The sequence below is a fragment of the Vulpes lagopus genome, chromosome 12 (assembly GCF_018345385.1).
Source record: "Vulpes lagopus strain Blue_001 chromosome 12, ASM1834538v1, whole genome shotgun sequence".
Classification (NCBI taxonomy): domain Eukaryota; kingdom Metazoa; phylum Chordata; class Mammalia; order Carnivora; family Canidae; genus Vulpes; species Vulpes lagopus.
This window is the reverse complement of record NC_054835.1, coordinates 55,339,228-55,355,594: the sequence shown is the minus strand read 5'-3', so window position 1 is coordinate 55,355,594 and position 16,367 is coordinate 55,339,228. Positions and strand designations below refer to the sequence as shown.

At 52.3% G+C, this 16,367-nt stretch overlaps 1 protein-coding gene across 2 annotated transcripts in view; it reads right to left on the bottom strand.

Annotated features, from left to right (window-relative positions):
* The window catches only part of LOC121473825 (SAP30 binding protein), a 35,361-nt gene continuing 18,994 nt past the window's right edge, over nt 1-16,367 (bottom strand). For both annotated transcript variants that reach the window (XM_041726574.1, XM_041726573.1), the window contains 8 exons: nt 12,828-12,870; nt 8,373-8,461; nt 5,776-5,867; nt 4,984-5,044; nt 4,456-4,507; nt 3,510-3,568; nt 2,009-2,093; nt 1-1,732 (listed from right to left, as the gene is read on the bottom strand). In XM_041726574.1, the coding sequence (XP_041582508.1) occupies nt 1,551-1,732; nt 2,009-2,093; nt 3,510-3,568; nt 4,456-4,507; nt 4,984-5,044; nt 5,776-5,867; nt 8,373-8,461; nt 12,828-12,870 (663 nt within the window). In that variant the 3' untranslated portion in view covers nt 1-1,550. The remainder of the gene's footprint in view (nt 1,733-2,008; nt 2,094-3,509; nt 3,569-4,455; nt 4,508-4,983; nt 5,045-5,775; nt 5,868-8,372; nt 8,462-12,827; nt 12,871-16,367) is intronic.

Below are 16,367 nucleotides of genomic sequence, written 5' to 3'. Positions count from 1 at the left end.
TTGTAATTAGAAAGCTTTATTACAGGAATTGACAGAGAAGACTCACAGAGATAAGGGCCCAAGACACACAACTTGAAAACACAACTTGTTTAAACCAGGATCCAGAGCAGAGGGGCAGAGTCCACGTCTCCTGCCATGCCCACTGTGCTGCACCGCCTCCCACACAACCCCGATGCCTCTGCACCACAGAGGGGCCTCCGCTGGAGGCTGCAGGGTAGGAAGCCTTCAGAGACCCTCTTGGGACTGAAGGGGCAGCAGCTCCTCTCCAGGGTTGCAAAGTCCCATCAAAGGAGGGGAGGATGACGCTGACCTCTCTTAGCGTCCAAGTGTGTGGAGGGGGGCAAGGGCGGGGACAAATGTGAATCAATTTTTATTTTGGGGATGGTGGGGCAGGATCATCGTACTCCTCTGGTTATGCGACAGTTACCAGGTGCAATTTTAGGAGCACTTTTCTAACCCTCTGCCCATGCCACAGAAGCAACACGGCTCTTCACAGCCCGGCTTCCCTCTCCGACACGTAGCCCTTCCGCTGGGCTGGACAGCTGCCAAGGGCCAAGAAAGGCAAGAGAATTCCCTCCAGACTTCTGGGCTGACAGCGGCTGGGAAATCTGTTTTGGCCTCAAGAGGAGCCCGGCGGCCACTGGCGCTGCCCAGGCGCTGCTGTGGGGCAGAGATAACAGGCACAGGAAAGGTGGGGTGGCAGGATCCTCCCAAGAGCCTGGCTTTCACGTAAACAATGAGCTGCCGCCGCCAGGGCAGGAGGTGATTCATGTCCCACGGCGTGGAGCCCGCTGGCTGTGCTCGGCGGGCACTGAGGGACCGGGGCAGCCTTGGCCAGGCGCGGATGCCTCTCGGGCTCCCTGTGCAGCCTGGGGATCAAATCCAGGCCTTCTGGTAACGGGCCGGACTTCAAAAGCCTGGGTGTGTCTGAAGAGGCTGGGAGGGCTCAATCTCCCCCAAGGGAGCAGAGACCTCGGCTCTTGTCTGAGAACTGGCTGGCTTTCAGGATCAGGGCAGCGGCCAGCGGGACCATGGGGCCTCCCCCACTCTCTGGACGCCCACCTGCCCGTGCCAAGAGGCACATGCCGGGAATGACCACAGCCACTTCCTGGGCTGCCCCCACTGACTAGTGCCACAGGCTTCGGCCACTCCACTACCAACCCTGAGGTAGTAAACCCGACAAGAGGAGCTGGAGAGGGCACTTGGAACTTCCGCATCTGCCTGAAAACAGACCACAGAAGAGGCCAGTGCAGCCAAGATGCCGACAGAAGAATACGGCACTTTTAATAGGGCACCGGACCTCAAGTGGTGTGTGGACACCGTCCACAGCACCCGACTCCTCTGTAGCTATGTCTTTTTCCTGGCTGGAACGCCACAAAGAGGCTCCTCTTGGGGTGGCATCTGGGGAGCAGATCCCAGTCCTGAAATAAACAAGGCGGCACCTCTGTGCCAATGTCGGTCTCCGGGCTGCACAGTCTCCCCAAGTCCTGAAGTGGCTCCTCCCCTCGATGGAAAGAAATGTCCGAGCCACCCCAAGCTGGTCCCTCAGGTCACTGCTTGGCCTTTTTCACGATGGTGCCCACGGCAGAGATCACAGTGGTCTTGGAGCCACTGGCACTGGTGGTCACCGTGACGACAGCTGGCAGGGTGGCTGTGGTGGTGAGGATGGTTGGCTGCGCTATCGTCGTCACCGGAATGGCGGAGTCCCACTTGCTCTTTCTCTTCTGGGCATCTGGAGTGAGGCAAGGGATGAGTGTCAGGACAATAAACTGAAAAGTAACATTCTCTTTTCTAGGTCAGGGTTTAGGGGCCCCTACAGAAGGGGTAGCCAGTGAAGTGGAGACCCCACCCCAAGTTCCCATGATGCCTTGCAAACTCGGGGGTCAGAAAAGAACACAGCAAGGTGGAGCCTATGCCCAGATCTCCATGGGCTCTGCTCCCCCAAACAAGGCAGGGAAACCCCGGCTCCATCTGTGGTGTGGCTAGAAGCAGACCAGCCTCCCTCTACCTGCAACTGCTGTGCTGGCTGTGGTGGTGGTGGTGGCTGTGGCGTTGGTTGTGGTACCTTTCTTGGTGCCTGTCACAAACTCGATCTGGAGAGAAAGGGAAGAGATAAGGGCTGTGCCAAGCAGTTTATCCGCATCCTCGGCCAGTGGGGCTGAGTTTGTGCTGTACAGAGGAGACAGTGAGAAGCAGCCCTGTTGTGCTAAGAGAGGGTGTCCAAGAGGTGCTTGGAGGAGACTTCTATTACATTTTTTTTGTGTTCCGGAGAGGGGGGCAGAGGGAGAGAGAACTCAAGCAGGCTCCACACCCAGTGCAGAGCCCAAGGTGGGGCTCAATCTCATGACCCTGAAATCAGAACCTGAGCCAAAATCAAGAGTTGGATGCTTAACCCATGGGACCACCCAGGGGCCCCTTTGATTTTTTTATTATTTTTTTGGGGGGAGGGGTAGAGGAAGAGGGAGAGAGAATTGAATTTTACTACTTTGAGGACAGCCTTCTAGACATTGGACTGCTCCCAGCATTACCACATTTCTGCACGTGCAGGGCAAACCAGCTTGCTGCCCTGCCTCACATTTTGGGTGGAGGTGTACCCACCCATGTGGGAGAAGCACAGCTCTGGTTCCCAGGTGCTGCAGACATGTCCCACACTAAGCCTGGGGTTTGGAATGGGGAAGGAAAGAGACAGAAGGGATACTCCATCAAGCACTAAGAACGAGAAAACCTGATCACCCCAGCACCAGCTCCTGGTGGGTGGCCACCCCTCTGCTGGGGGTTGGAGGCATCCTGAAGGCTAAGCTGCTGCAGGAGGGTCAGAGCAAAGCCAAGGTGGGCAGAGCTGGTGCCAACGCCCCTTTCTCTCAGAGACTGGTCATAAAGGGCATAGCGCCCTGAGGATGTTTAGTCTCATCGCCAAATTTCTGTTCTCCAAAGATCTAAACCACGCTGCTGGGCAGCCCAAGTGCCTCAGCGGTTTAGTGCCGCCTTCAGCCCAGGGCATGATCCTGGAGACCCAGGATTGAGTCCTACATCAGGCTCCCTGCATGGAGCCTGCTTCTCCCTCTGCCTGTGCCTGTGCCTCTCTCTCTCTCTCTGTGTCTCTCATGATTAAATAAAATCTTTAAAAAAATAAAATGCAGAGCTTTTATAAAAAAAGTAAATCACGCTGCTTGAGAAGAAGGGATATTCAGAGCCCTAAAATAAGGGGTCAGCTGGCCACCAGACATGGGACCTACAAGGAAGCATGGAGGCAGACTGTGCAGATCAGATCTCAGGAGGAAGACCCGCTACTCTATCAGGCCAGGGAGGACACTGATGACCATGCCCAGAGCCAGCAGGGCTCCGCAGCTGTAGCAGGCAGCAGAGGGAGGGGGGAGTGCAGCAAACCACAAGACCCCAGGAAACCAAATGGAAGCAACTGAGAGGCACCTTCAAGCTGAAAGTGGGGGGGTGAGGAACGACACTCCACATACCTGCCCTTCCCCCTAGGACATCAGTGCATCACTTACTTTGGTTCGTTCCTTTTTGGCCTTTTCCAATTTGTCCATTTCAATCTTCTGGGCTTTAGCTAACAAAGACAGGAGAAGATGTTAAAAGCAGTCCCGGAACAGCTCCCACGTGAAAGGCCACCTGAGGCCGAGGGACCCCACACCAGCACTTGCTGCCTCCCCTGGGCTTTTGCTCAGTGTGTGCGCTAGCCTCTGGGCCACTGGGCTCACTGTCCTTTTGTGATGGACAAACGGAAGTGCCCGCCCCTGGCCAGCAGAGAGCAGAGGCCTCACACAGAAAGGCCCAGGCGCCGGGGCCTTGTCTGGAGGGGCCAGTTGCTCCCGAGCACTGGCTGACTGTCACCATGTGGGGATGCAGGCCCTGTGTGGATGACCTGCCCAGTGACCAAGAGAAGCCGAGATTACAGATTTGAGGTAAAATGTTGGCAACTGATTCAAGTTAGAGCAAGATAAAATGTGTGTGGGCCAAACAAAACACACCTACAGGCCAGATCTGGTCTGTGGGCTGCTGGGTTAAGGTCTGCCATCGGAGAGCTTGGACTCCTTGAAATTCCTCCCAGTTCTCCCTACGGGGACCCCTGAGAAAATGCTTTCTCGCTGGCTTCAGAATACGCAGTCCCCTTGCCTGGGACGCTCTTTGCATCTGCCTGGCTGGCCTCTGGGCACCTTCGAACCTCAGCTCAAACGTGACTTCCTCAGCAAGACTGTCCCCCTCCTTCCGCAGGTTAGCTGGCCCAGCCTGCACCCCCCGCCGCAACACCCCTCACTACTAGGACTATTCCTTCTCTGCCTTCTGTGCCAGGTCATAAGCCTCCTAAGTTGCAGTGGGTCTATCTCATTCAAGACCGTATACCTACTCTCTTGGAAATGCCCTGACACAGAGGAGACCCTGATATACCTGTTGGCTGACAGCAGACAGGAGGAGAGACAGATAAGGGCCACCTACCTAAGGCCTCATAGTAGGAGTCCTCAGACCAACCGTGGGGGTCAAACATATCCTGAAAAAGTAAGAGTTAATGTTGTAGCCAGCCAGGGTCGTTGAATGACAAATGGCTTAGAAACCCACATCCCTTCTCCCCAAGTCTTCCCATGGATTTTCCTGGCCTGGAGGCTCTTGCCTTAAGGGCATGAGGGCTCAGCTGTTATTCCTGGTCTCCAGCGAAGGGGGTGGCCAATTTGCTCTTGGGAGTCACAGAGGAAGTGATACCTCTCTGTGGGCTATGCTTTAGGAGCACAGTGAGTGCACACTCATGTCCTAACCAATCAGGGGCCTGGGGCCAGGTCTGTTGCTGCGATCTCTCTCCTGGACTATTTCAGAGCATTAGGGACTCAAATGAGAGAGCTGGGAACTGTGCTCTTCAGCCAGTGCTACTGTTACATGGGCCTTTCAGTGGCTCCAGGCTGAATCCAGCAGAATGAACACAGGGCCCTGGGCATCCTCCCTCAGCCCTCAGCCTCTGCATGCAGGACATACCTTTGGGTAGTTGGTGCCCAGCTCATCAATTGCACAGAACTGGATCAGCTTCTCGTAGATGCTGAAAGAACAATACCAGAAGGCACTGTGCAGGCTCTAGTCCCATGCCTTGTGTGGCAGCAGACTGAGAGAGATCAGAACCGTCTAGTTCCGAGGCTCAGAAGAACCATTTAAACCCAGCTAAACAGTTGCAAGTAAGCTTCCTAATAAAATGAGAAATGTCCACTGGCATTAAGTCATTCCAGGTCCTTGCCACTTCCAGCAAGAGGGATCGTTAGCCAGGAGCCAGGACTGGTATGGTGTTTTTTGGTCTTATCCAGACATCTGACATATGACCCACATTTGGCTGCGTGGCTGGGTCGGGGCCCTGATGCCACCAGACCAAACTGTTTACAGGTGTGGCACTTGGTCAGACCCTGGAGGGAGTAAGACCCAGACACAGCACTGTTCCTAAAACTTGTCACCTGCACGCAGAATCAGTGACAGTTTGGAGGGGAAAGAGGAACCCTCAGGGACTGCCTAGTCCAATTTCCTCACTCTAGAGATGAGATGGAGGCCTTGGGAGGGGCAGAGTGAGGAGGAGACCCCAGGAGGCCTCTTCCATCCTAGCTCTGGCCTCACGGCCTCTACTCTTCATCCCGGTTTCTGTGTCACTGTAGTTGGGGTGATGGCCCCTTTGGGCACAGGTTACATTGTAGCTGGGCCTCTCCCTGCCACCTCCATGGGGGGTATTCTAGTCCCTAGTCCAATACTGGTGACTCAACTGACCCTGCAGACTCATGGGAAACTCACCTGGGGTTCCGAAATTCTTTCTTTCTTTGAATAATATAGTTCATATCCATTCCTTCCTTTATCTTTCGTTCATAAAGCTTCTGGATCTTGTCCTGCAGAAGAGAAACGGAAGGGCACCTATGACACCACCCTACCCACTGGCAATCCCAGTCTGTGGGCACATATGCTGGGTGGATGCCTGGGCACAGGAGACCCACAGAGCCATGTGAAGCCCTACTCCAGCCATGCTGTCTTTCTCCACCCAGCCTCTGACCAGCGCCAAGCACAAATAAGATAAATGGAGACCAATCTGTTTTTTATTTTGCTTTCTCCTGACTCCCTCTGGATGGCTGGCAGTGGGGGCAGTAAAACATCAAGGCAGAGAAACCATGGGGAAGACCATGGATGAAACTCCCCCTCAATTGGCTCCTGAATCATCCAAAGAGGATTTAGGCAAAGCTTTGAGGGGGAATGGAGGGGCTCAATACTAGTTTAAGTTTAACATGGGGTTAGGTCCTCAGTGGGAGACCTGGGAAGGGTAGGTCTTTTCAGAGAAAGGAAGAAGTAGAATTTTTTGGATTTGGCCTCACAAACTTCCTACAGGTCCATGGCCAATCCCCATGACTTTATTAAGAGGCACTGTGGGGGGTCAAGAGCCCATCTCATTAAACCTCCCCCCACCCCAACCCCAGATCCCTACTCTGGCTTTTTTTTCTTTTAAAGACTTCAGGCTCCATGCCAGGAGCCAGACGCAGGACTTGATACTGGGACCCCAGGATTGCGCCCTGGGTCAAAGGCAGGCGCCAAACCGCTGAGCCACCCAGGGATCCCCTGGTCTGGCTTTTGATGGGCAAGAGGAGAATCACCTGGCAGGAGCCCAGCCAGTCCCACAGGTTTCTCAAGGCCCACAGAGATGAAACTGGCAGAAGATGGCATCCATATCACCCAGCACAGAAAGAGGCTGCAGAAACCTGAGTCTCGGGGCAGAGCCGCTTCTGAGGAGGAGCAGTCTTACCCAGCAAGGCTGGGGCTGGCCCAGGGCAAGGTTCTCTCTGCAGCCTCCCCCACTAGTGGCGGCTAAATGCACAAACTCTCCAGAAGGAAAACACCTGGGTCACTCTTCACCTGCAAGAGGAGGTGGGCAGGGCTGGAAATCCTGTGTAACGCCCTTTGAGGAACATCAGGAGGGGTGATCCACTCCCTTTGTCAGAAGGCCGAATCTTTCTGCAGAGACTGGCCAGAGGAAGCACTGAAGTGCAGAGAGAGGTCTATAATACATTTACCAGGGGAGAGGCGACCAAGAGTGACAACCTTCAACACTCTCTCTTCAAGAGCAAAGCAAGGAAGCCTCACACAGAAGGCTTGGTGAAACGAGGCCGACCTATATCTTACAGATTACTTTGCTGGGTTCCCTGGGCCATCAGATGGGTTTTCCCATTTCAGGTCAACTAAAGTGTTCACTTAATGTCATGGTTTCTACCATTAGGAGGATCTAAAAATGAGAAAGACACTGAACTGAAAGGCTGAGCAAGCTGGGTATCTCTGGCAGATTGCTGGACTCCTTACAGGCTGTGGCTTGTTGCCTGGCAGGGAGGTGAGGTGCTACGCTGCCGGGTGGACAGCTCTGCCAAGGGAGGAGACTTTTGGGAAAGGAAGAGGACCTGTACTGTGCCCCCAGTCCTGCCCAGCCAGATGCATTCTGTTCCCCCAGGTTCCCTTAGTCATCCATCCGTTAGGATGATTCCCTGGGGCTGTGGTGTGGCCAGAGGCGCCAGCAGAACCTATGGGATCAAAGGCAGAGTTGGTGGACCGGGTAGTGGGCAACCTTGGGTGTCAGCCCCAGTGTCTGTCACAAGGTTCTACCCACAGGGGAACCTGCAGAAGGCTAAGGAGAAACAATGAGAGCTGCTGAAAAGGAGCCAGGACACCTGGATGGCTCAGTGGTTGAGCATCTGCCTCTGGTTCACGTCATGATCAAGGGGTCCTGGGATGGAGCTCTGTATCGGGCTCCCCAGAGGGAGCCTGCTTCTCCCTCTGCCAATGTCTCTGCCTCTCTCTCTGTCTCTCATGAATGAATAAACAAATAAATAAATCTAAAAAAAAAAAAGGTTAAAAAAAAAAAGGAGGAGTTGCAAGCCCCAGGTGCCCCCTGAGGCCCTGCTCCCAAGGGAGTAACTGCATTAAATGCTCCAAATCCTTGGGATTTCAAAACCTCTGGCTAAGTCTAGGCAGTTTTGTCAGGAGAGGAGGACAGGAATCTCAGGTGCATTAACACTTGTGTATTTACATTTCTATAATCTCTTTTCCATTCTAATGGTCCCTCTGTTTCTTAGAGGAGTTCCCCACTGGCTCACTGCAGAAAATTATGGTATTTTCTCTGCCTAGGCTCAGGACCCCACTGAGGATGAGCTAGGGGTCCTGTTAGAACAGCACACCAGGTAATGTGGCAGAGGCTGGCAGTGGGCTCAGAGCAACCTCCTGACAGGTAAGCCGGACATGTGAGCTCCTGCCCACCAGCCTGTTTCTTTGACAGAAGGCTTAAAGTCACACTAAATCGGACCTGACCAGGCCTTCTCCCCCACACAGGATGGGCTGTGGTGGCCAAGCTCTACACTTACTTGTAAGTGGTTCGAACACCTGCCAGGGGGTTCGGGCGGGATCTTGATTTCATCAGGTGACATGTTCCGGACTCTTTCAGAAAAGGAGGCTGTGAGGGAACAGAAGAACTCTGTTGATGTATGTTGGGTGGCACGGGCTAAACATGGATAGTTTAAAAAAGGCACATCAGATCTTTTCAGGGAGAGGGAAAGGCTATGAAACAGTAAAACGATGCTCAGAGTGGCTTCTCTGTCATCGGAGTTGAGGTCAAATGACCAGAAGGAGCCAGTGTGTGCCAAGGAGGTGGAAGAGTTGTTCAGGCAGAGGGGACAAGTGTCAAGAATGTGGTTTCCTGCATCCCAGCAGCAAACTTTTCAGGAAAGGGTCTGTTCGAGGTATGCTGGTAAATGTTTAACAACCTGCTGGAGGGGGTGGTGGTGGCAGGGAAAGAGCTATGATCTGCAGCATGTGTCAGTTTCTAGGGTACCAATGCTCTTCTAGGGTACCCAGGCCAGGGAAAAGAAGAGCACCACCAGCTCACAATGTGAACCAGCTCTAGCCCTCTAGCCCACCCCTCAACACCCCCCCCCGCCCCCCTCCCGCCCCCGCTCCCCGCCAGCTACATTCCTATGACACCCTCCCAGGACTCTGCTGTCATCCTTCTCATCCTACCCAAGATAAGAGGAGAAAGAGTTCAGGGTTCCCCCTAGGCTCTGGGATTCAAAACATTAAAAACTGCCTTGTGCATAAATGGTATTAAAAAAAAATTACCTGTGTTATTAGCTATTGTCTTTCAAAAATAAACCAATTAACCATCCTTTTGGTCCACCTCATTCTTGGAAACAAAAGGTCTGATTCTGGGGTGAAGAATCACAACTCCCAAGGGGTAATCCCCTCGGAGATCTGCCACTGCCCACCCAAGATGCTGCATTCTCTGTTCTTTTTGCTGTAGCCTCTGGCCACCCTGGGCCTGTAGAGTATGCTCTGGATCACTCAGACAATGCATCGTTTGTTAAAAGGTTCTGTCCGTGCTCTTTAAAACATTCTCTCATGAAAAGGACCATACAGTGAGCAAACAGCAGGCGGAGAGGGGTGGGGCAGGATGAAGGCAAAGAATGAACAAAACAGCACCAGTAACACCCAGCAAGTATTTACTGGGTAGCCATTGTGTGCCAGGCTCCAGGCCACTATTTCTTAGCCCTGAGAGGCTACCTGGACTGTCTGGTGAGAACCTAGCACAGCCTTGCCTTCTTCTCTCCTTGTGCTGGGTTAATATTTTCTTAGCAGATAAGGTACTTTGATCTCTACTCGGAGTCTCACTACAATGATAAAGAACTCAGGGCTGAGGATATGGCTGCGGGGGCTTTGCCAATCTCTGTTGCGGCAAAACACACCTGCGTACACTGCAAAGCCCAAGGTGGGGGCAGAGTCTCCACACGCTGCCTGTGCCAACTCCCATGGTCGGCAGCAGGTTCTCACTGGGTATGCCACAACCGCAGAGCACTAGACCTGCCACTTTTGGTGAGGGCGAGGATCCTGTCCTGGACCAGTGCAGCTCAGAAGCAGTTTCCCCCAGGGGACCCCATGCTCCTCTTTGCCTGGTCCCTTCCATCTCCTGACTCCTGAAGCAATGATGGCACCCACATCTGGCTGGAGTTCAAGTCTCATCTTGACTTCCCCAGTCTTCTCAGCCCTGGGAGAGACTGGGGTTCTCAGCCTGAGGTCCAAGCAGGCTGCAGAGGCCAGTTGAGAGTGGAACTGGCCGGGGCGAGCTGGTCCTTGTTATTTCTGGAGGGCAAAAGCAAGGAGAGCCTGGGTAGGTTCTGGGCACATGGAGGGTGAAGCTCTCCCTTGGGGTGGAGAGTAGATGTGTACATGACAGAGAGACAAAGAATGCCCTTTGGCATTTGCCAGGAAAGCCTTTTAGAAAAACAGGGTGTGATGCCGTTGCTCAGCAACCCAACCACACTAAAGCTCCAGTGGTATACAGCATGACAGCAAGGGAGAGCCCCTTTAGAGCTCCCGAGTTAGGAACAAAAGAATTCCTACAAAGTAACTGGCAAGTGAAGGGCCAGTCAGAAAATTAGGTAAAAATTTTCCCATAGCTTCCTGGAGCAATATTTCAGTGATTCTCTTTCCTAAGTCCCAGCATGATTTGAAGCAGAAGATACCAAACCCACATAAATGGTTATTTGAGCAGCCACAAAGCCTCAAACTGTTTTCCTAGGAAATTCGTGGAGAAATGTGTCCAGGTACTTGGCGCAGCTCCAGGTATCCAGGTACTTGGCGCAGCTCCAGGTACTGTAACTGCTCTTGGGTGTGCTGGGGGCATTCTAGAAGGGCAGCTGTACTCAGGATCTGAGAAGTCTATCTTGGTGATTCATCCTCTGTGCACACCCAAGCCAGGAAACAGTCATGGTATCCATAGCTGCCAGGTATGAATCTGAGCCGAGCAGCTAGTCAGCTGGGGTTACGTAACGGTGGGGAGTAAGGAGTGCCCGGGGCGGGGGGATCGCGCAGTGAGTACTGTGGGTCTGGGAGCAGGAAGCAGTGGCATGCTTTCTGGTTCACCAGACCCATGGAGAATCCAACTGGCTTGCCACCCGAGGCCACTGTTCTAGACATGACCACGGGGCATCAGTGGGGCATCTGCAGGGCATGTGCATTCAGCTCTGTCAAGTGGCCACAGTGCTGGAGAGACCCAGGAGTCGGCTTCTCTGCTTTCATCTGCTCCATTAAACCTGCGGCTGTCTACACATATGAAAATCCTGCCCATATCTGGGGAGCAATCCAAGAGTCCTATCTCCAGAGTGATTAACAAAAGGAGCTGAGTTCAGACAGAGCTCAATCAATTATTACCTCGTCAGTGAGAAATACGTAGTAGGATACAAGAGCAGGAGGCTTTAAGACCTACTGTGGTGAATGGAGACAGAAATTATGGATGGGGGTAATCCTAGTGAAAGAATATACTGAGCAATAAAATGAAACTATGGATATGCCCAATAACATGGAAGGATCTCAAAAATATATGGTATGTGAAAGAAGCCAGACAAAAAAATAAGGTGATAATTTCAATTCTATCCATGGTTCTCAATGGGAAGGGGGGTGCAATTATGCTCCCTGGGGCCCCGAGGGGACGTTTGGCAATGTCTAGAAACATTTTTCCCCTGTTACATCTGGTAGAGGGAGGGGAGAGCTAGGAGCATCCTGAGACGGAGGATGCTAAAATTTCGTGTTAAACACAGGCCAGGCCTGCCACAAGGAATTATCCAGCTAAAAATGTCAAGGGTGCCATGGCTGAGAAATCCCGATTTTTATGAAATTCTAAAAAAAGGCAAAACGATAGTGAAGTAAGTCAAATGCTGCTTGCCTGAGGCCAAGGGAGGAATCGGTCTGCCCTGCTTGCAGGAGGCTTTGCTCTGCTTCCTCTGCAAAGCAGACCAGCGCATCCTCTGAGTGCCATTTTTCTAAGGAGTGAACGCTAAGGTCTAGGAAAATTCTGATTTTTATAGGATTTGAAAAACTCACACTTGGGGATAAAGGCAGAATCCTGCTGAGGGTCTGGGCTATTCATTGTGGTTTGTTCCTACCCAAGCCTTCCTCAGAAAACAAATGTAATGGAACAATTTTCCATTCTTTTAGTTAGGGAAACCAGAATGGTTCCCCACCTCCCACATCCCATGAAAGGATCCTGTCCAAAAACAGGACAGGTCCAAGGGGCTGCAAGCCACAAAGCCTCCATCTGGAAGCACAGGTGTAGGTTTTGTCATCTACCTCTGAAGCAAAGCCCGGATAAGCAGGATCCCTGCTCAGTCACTACAGGGAGGGAGGGTCATCCTCTCCGTGAGGTTGGGACAGGTGTTGGCAGAGCTGTTACAAAGTCCATGACCAAACCAAGAGTTGAGGGACTTTCTAAAAAGGATGAGGAGGCTGGGGTTAGCACAGGACTGGTATGACATGTGTGCCATTTTTTCAAACATAACTGCCCTGCCCTCCCAAGTCACAAAAGGCCCTAGACTCTGGGGCTATGTATGAGGCATGTTCCCTCTTGGCGACAAAGTGAAGTGCCAGCAGAGGCCACATGTTTGCTCCTTGAGCATAGGAATATGCCAGCAAAACAGGGCGGGGGCGTACAAGGACAGAGGACAGGCCTAGGGCACAAGGGGAACGAGCTCCCAGCTGGAGGGGGCCCTCAATCCATCTTGACAACATTGGCAACTGACCAGAGCCCAATGAAATGCACCATGAATCCGATTTTCAAAGAAGAATTGTTCCCTGGGTGTCTTACTCAGACATCTTAGGAAATGCCAAAGGCCCTGAGAGAGCACATGAAGAGAAGGCTCTCAGCAGAACAGTGGCCTTGGCTGAAGCAGAGAGAAGCCCCAGGCAGTGGCAGGCCTGGGCATGGCTGGAAGCCAGTTCGCTCTGGGCAAGGCTCAGAGATCTGCCCCTGAGGCTCCCCCTGGGGTACTTACCGACTAATTCCTGAGGATCTCGCTTTTCTACTTCGGGATTATCCTGTAAACGAGAGACAAATACAAAGAGGTAAGCCTGGGACTCCTAACCCGCAGTTCCTCTTTTCACTGAAACCACTCAGGATTTTAAGGGAGGAGAAAAGGTGCAGGCAACACAAGGAACCTAAGAGTGAGCTGGTGCTCTGGGGGCCTTCTGGGGCCCCTGAACCTCCTACGCCCCCTTCCTCATCAGAGCAGCCAAGATGGTCCAGATGCCCGCTTCAATCCCTCCTCCACAGCCCCCAACAAGGACTAGTACCTACCGATGCCAAGGAGAGCAAATGCCAGCCATCTGTCACCTGTACACCTGGACCCTGCCCGCTGTCTCCATGGGGCCTGGTCAGCCACCCCTACCCAGTACTGAGGAAGCAAAATGTGGCAACTTTGTAACATAAGACTCGCAAGACTAAAGCACAAAAGACTATCTGCTCCCAAGAGATTTTTCTTACTTTCAGTTTAAGCAAAAAAGGGAGACTTTATATAAGGGGCTAGCTCCTGGAACCCTGGAGCAGGCAGGTACTGGGCCATTAATAAGGGACTGAACCAGGCCCCAGGACGGCCCCGGCACAGGGCAGCTTCTCTCCTGGCTCACCTCTTGGCGTTTTACATTGGCTTTATATCTCTCCAAAGAAAAAGCTTTCTCTGATCCTTAACGCAAACTTCCGCCCTGCAACACCCACTTCTACAGGTCCTTCAGCGACGCCAGGTGCAGAAACTTTTAAAAGCAAAGGTTTCTTATCAGACGTTTTTCTGGATTTGCTCTGTATTTCAAAGCTCAGAGTAAGTGCTTCACCTAACCAAATCCACCCGGAGAAGGCTCCGGTCCCAGCCCCTGTCGCAAGCCCAGGCAGTGGGAAGGCCTTCCCTTGCTTCCATCGTCCCAAATGTCCAAGAGCAACAACACACCTGTCTTCCCCATCTGGCGGGGGGGACATCCGGCCCCTCACACACAGTCAGATCAGGAGGTCTCAAGTGCCACGACATGCTAATGAGCAAAGTGGCAGAAGCTGTGCTCACAACAAGCTGCTGGATCTTATTTCTTTCTCCTTTGGTTGGTGGGGGAGGAGACAAGACAGTAACAATTCTGGAACAAAGTAAAATGGGCACATGGACACAGCTGCAGACCTCTCTGTACTCCACTTATATGAAGAGATGTTACATCGAGTTAACACTTCAGAAAGGAAGGTGCCAGGCAGCCACCAAAAGCCCTCCTGTGCGATGGCTCCATGCCAAGAGCAGAGTAGTAGTTCTTAGCCTGCTTCCCCAAAAAGTCCCTCCCAACTCCGGGACAGGCCCAAACCCCTCACTCTTCTGAACACTGCAGCTATTCATTCGACCTGGATGGGCCTATCCTCCAGGCCCGGCTGCTTAGCAACCTGTCTCCTCCAGTCCTCACTCCGCCCCCTGCCAGTCAGGTGGGCAGAGGGGAGGCAGGCCTGCGCTAGGGAACAGAGGGTTGGGAGCCATGCCTGGAGGAGTGCTGTGCCAAATTCAGGTTGATCATCAATCAGCTGGTCTACAGAGAGTGCCCGTCTCCAGGGGCCCCACAACAATCCCTTTGTAGCAGTGACTCCAAAGGAATCAGTGTTAAAAAGAGTGTGGCAGCAACAAAACGCGAAGACTGTAAGAGGTCCTTAAATATTCCCTCTAGGGGACAGCTTTCTGGGTGCTAATTGTAAGAAAACATCAGCACAAGATTGTGGGTACATCCTACCTCCCCTCCCCTTCCAGACCAGTTGGCTAGTATTCTGAGGACTGACCTTAACCATTCAAAGGCCCCCTAGGGGCTCCTTTCCAAAGCATGGCAGGGCACCAGCCCCTCAGTTGGCCCGAGGAAGGAGGCAAGATGGCCAAGTGGGAATCCTACCCAGCCTACCCCAGAGGGACAAGGAAACACAGTTACTAAACCTGTCTCTTCTCAAGGGAAAATACTTGTTCTCCTGAGGGTTCCTTGGGAAGGGTGAAAGAAAGGCTGTGAGCTATCCCAGGGGCCTCCAAGCAGCCTGTGCCCCCAGTGAGGCGGGGTGGGGATTCCCACATTTCACAAGGTCCTCGCCTGGCTCAGCTGAGGATGTTTAGTCACATCTCAGGGAGAAAGGCAATGTTGGGGCAAAACCACCAACAGGAAGGTGTTCTCTTTTCTTTCAGTCTTTCCTTTTTTGGCTTGGTTCCTCATTCTCTCAAAATAATCTTTCTACACAAACACAAAAAGTGATAAAGTTGATAGTTGGTTTCAATTTGCCAACTGCTCTGCTTTTTTTTTTTTATTCTTACCATGCACAGGCATGCGCACATGCACATACATGGGTGGGGCGTGTCCAGGGCGTACTCAGAGCCCCATGGAGCTATGGACTCTTACTCAACCCCAAACCCAACATCCCCAGAAACAACCCCCACTCCCCATCCCTGCAGAGGAATTCAGCTCCGTGATTCCTCCATGCAAAGCACCAACCTATGAACCATGGACCCAACTCGAAGTACAAGAAGATTCTTTTGCCTTAAGAGAATCCTAAAAACTGAATATATAAATGAGCCACCATGAACTGGAAGGACTGGAAACCACAGAGGTTTTCACAAAGGTCTCCTGGAAAAACTTTGGAATCTGTGGTTGTTCAGATCCTCCTCCTCCCTGTCACTGCCACCTACGGGACTCCTAGGTATGGACAATGAAACAATGGGAATCTGTGCCTCCTGGTGGTCACACCTTGTTAGATTTTAGAATGTAATTCTTCTGTCCTCCGACATGAATAAGCTGGGGTGTGAGCCTGTGGAACTCCTGGCCAAGATGCCCCCAAAGAAGCCAACAACCGACGTTCTTTTGAATCCAAAAGCAGTTTAATCCCACCTCTTGCCCTGAGCATTACAAGTATGCTCAGTTATGCCCTACAGTGAAGGGCCTGGTGCCATACATCAGTGTTCTTCAAAGGGGAATGAGCCCAGGACTGCAAACGATGCTGAAGAAAGGTCAGCAATGAAGGAGAGTTGGTAGGTCTGCTGAGATCAGAGAGGATGACTGTCAAATACCCCAAAGATACCTTTTGGGACCATTTACCCTCAACTGTCCCTTGAGGTAAATTTCATCCAATGAAAGCAGCCTCAGTTGGGAAGACAGGCCTGAGGACAGGGGTGGTCCACACTCAATACAAAGACCTAGAGAGACACCCTTCTCCCAGTCATGCCTCAGATACCAGGAATTCAGCACAAAATGAACCAAGCACCCATGGTAGTTATTTTGGAAACCACCCATGGAAAACATCTGACAGAGCTAAGGAGAGAGATGAAAGATTCACGTTATTAAACTGCCAGTGGTTCAGGACAACGGTTATACAAACCTGCCATAGATTCTCTCTATCCCCTTAAGGAGGCTGAAAGGAACAGTTAGGAGGATACAAGTAAAAAGCGACAAGAAGCCACTGTTCCTTTTCTTCCCCCGAGGTGGTGTTTTGGAACCCACAGGACCCAGGGGGTCCCTGTCTTGACTTGTAGGAATCCATCCCCCTG